The sequence below is a fragment of the Lactuca virosa genome, chromosome 8 (genome assembly GCF_052849685.1).
Source record: "Lactuca virosa cultivar CGN04683 chromosome 8, Lactuca_virosa_CGN04683_v6, whole genome shotgun sequence".
Lineage (NCBI taxonomy): Eukaryota > Viridiplantae > Streptophyta > Magnoliopsida > Asterales > Asteraceae > Lactuca > Lactuca virosa.
Window position 1 is genome coordinate 18665124 of NC_136433.1, and position 2856 is coordinate 18667979.

Here is a 2856-nt window from a genome sequence, read left to right on the forward strand (position 1 = left end):
CCATTTATGGATTGAAACAAGAATCTCGCAGTTGGAATCTTTGCTTCCATGAGAAAGTCAAAGAGTTTGGGTTCTCTAGAAGTGAAGATGAGTCATGTGTATATGTCAAAGTTAGTAGGAGTATAGTAACTTTCCTAGTCTTGTATGTTGATGACATACTCCTTATAGGAAATGATATTCCAACTCTACAAGAAGTTAAGTCTTGGCTTAGGAAGTGTTTCGCTATGAATATATTCTAGGAATAAGAATTCATCGGGATAGAAAGAATCGTCTTATTGGTCTCAACTAAAGTACATATTTGGAAAAAATACTGAAGCGTTTTAGTATGGAGAATTCAAAGAAAAGGGAATTGCCCATTCACAGTACTATCAATTTGAGTAAGACTGAAATTCCAAGTGCTGATAAAGAGATTGATGACATGAGTCGAGCTCCATATGCTTTGGCTGTAGGATTGATCATGTATGCAATGACCTGTACATGCCCTGATGTGTCTTATGCTTTGAGCATGGTTAGTCGATTTGATGGAAATCTTGTTAGAGCCCATTGGATTGCGGTGAAGAATATTCTTAAGTATTTGCAAAGAACGAAAGACATATTCCTAGTTCTTGGTGGCAGTGATACGTTAAGAGTGAGTGCTTACAACGACGTCAGTTTTCAAACAGATTGGGATAACTTTTGTTCGCAGTCTGGTTGGGTGTTCTTACTGGATGGAGGAGCGGTTACTTGGAAAAGTTCCAAACAAGACACAGTGGTTGATTCTATGTGTGAGTCTGAGTACATTGCAGCGAGTGAAGCATCGAAGGAAGCTACTTGGTTGAAGAACTTCATCGAAGATCTCAGAGTCGTTCTAACTATTCAGGAACCCATGGAACTATTCTATGATAATGAAGGTGTGGTTGCTTTGACAAAAGAACCAAAGGATCATGGTAGATCCAAGCATATCAACAGAAAGTACCATTACATTCGACATCGGGTAGAGCAAGGACACCTTCTGGTGAAGAGAGTATCATTAGAAGATAATGTTGCAGATCCTTTCACAAAGGCTCTGTGCAGAGTCGAACACTACCAGCATGCTAGGAGCATAGGCCTAAGAGACGATATTAGTTTTCGTAGTTAGGTGATATGTTTGAAACTTGTAACAAAAATAAATGTAATTGATTTAGTGAATGAATAATAAAGAATTATTTGAGTATCGTACTGCCTTATTCAATTATTTATTCTTTTGTTTCTTTTTGCATGTTTGCACTTCCTGAGTAATTTAAATTATTCAAACTTCCACAATCATTCATACTTTTGGAAGTAAGTAGTGAATTAAGACTGACATGAATTGATTGTAGATTGTCGATTGAGGTTAAGACATTGCAATTTGAATTGCTACAATATTAATAAGTACTTTGAAAATAGGGATTTTAAGTATTGGATAAACACACGCTTAAAGATTACTTCATGGATCTTATCACTAGTAATTATAAGACGATAATATCTTCTATTCCTAAAACAAAGATACAAAGTTCATTGTTTACAAATTAGTTATACATTGGTTTACTCAAACGCATCTCATAACTGGATGTTATAAAGGGTAATTCCTTGTGTGATTTGATGTGTGAATTATATGACTATGTAGTCAATGTAATTCGTTCCTTTTTCCCTAACAGGAAAAGCGATATCATTGGGCCCCTCGATGATTTGATCTTGACTATATAGTGTTGGGCCTAGCCAGGACTAATTGATGGTTTCAATTTGAAGTCCAATTTAGTCTTTACAAATCAGGAAATCGGAAAACAGAATTTTGCACAATGAGATTGATTTTGATCCATGTCTCATGTTCATACGATATCTTGAAGAATGAAGGAACAGTTGATCACTTATCTTAGGGCCAATAGTTGATTTGAATCAGAGTTTGGCAGTGGCTTTGGAAAGCATTCTTTGCTGTTTATTATAAGGTATATACTTACAATTGTAGTAACAGACTTATCCAAGTGGGAGACTGTGTGATTAAGGTATCTAAACCAATAACTAAATTGGTATATTCTTGAATTAGAAGCAAAGTCCTCTTAGGGTTGCCCTCAAAACTAATATTTAGATAGAATGACTTTTGGAGGAATAGGCTGAATTGCTAATTTATTATATGATTAATAAATTAGAATAAATAGTTTATTAATATATTATATGATTAATATATTAATAATAAATAATAATAATTAATTTGGAATTAATCAGAAATTAATTCGAATTAATTTTAGGATTAATTGAATTGATTAAAAGTGTAGGGACTGTTTGGTTATTTATTAAAAGTTGAAGCAGGAAAACTCTAGAACCCCATGGGATGGGGGTGAACGAAATTTGGCTAGGAATAACCTAAAACTTTTGTTCACAAGGCTTAGGATAAGGAAATAAAGCAGCTTGATTATTATATTAATTAATCTAGGCCTTATCCCAAAAACTCTAACTTTGGCCTCAAGTTTCCTTCAGCTATATAAACCCCTCCCTGGCTCTTATTATTTTCGTCCAATCCTTCTTGCCTTTATAGAGCCGAAATTTTGCTCAAGTCTCATCTCTCCTCAAGTCTTCTTGCTACTAGGGTTTTGGGTACAAGCCATTAGAGGCATCCATTCCTTTGGTGCTAGCTTTCCAAGATTTTGAAGAAGGATTCTATTTTGATTATTTGAAATAATAATCAAAAGGTATGTAACCCTAATTTTATGTAAGTTTTGATTTCATAGCCTTGCTCCTAGGGTTTCTTGATATTCATAGTTAGTTGCTATCAATAGAGAAAACATAGATCATTTCTTGGTTTCATGTGAACTTAAGGGTTTAAGTGTTTTCCCGCCACATGTAAAATTTGATAACCTAGAA

The 2856-nt window shown here is 34.3% G+C and overlaps 1 protein-coding gene across 1 annotated transcript; it reads left to right on the top strand.

Moving 5' to 3' along the window:
• Window positions 1–325: 325 nt before the first annotated feature.
• Window positions 326–1424, top strand: LOC145130140 (secreted RxLR effector protein 161-like). The gene is made up of 2 exons (XM_079064987.1): window positions 326–764; window positions 1405–1424. Exons 1-2 carry the CDS (start codon window positions 326–328, stop codon window positions 1422–1424), a joined length of 459 nt encoding a protein of 152 aa, XP_078921113.1.
• The last annotated feature ends 1432 nt before the right edge of the window (window positions 1425–2856 follow it).

What these genes read in the sequence shown, in the direction of transcription:
- LOC145130140 (XM_079064987.1), top strand. Translation starts at nt 326, where the DNA reads ATGGAGAATTCAAAGAAAAGGGAATTGCCCATTCACAGTACTATCAAT. An exon ending in CACAGTGGTTGATTCTATGT is followed by an intron (nt 765 to 1,404) that starts GTGAGTCTGAGT and finishes CTTTGAAAATAG; the next exon opens with GGATTTTAAGTATTGGATAA.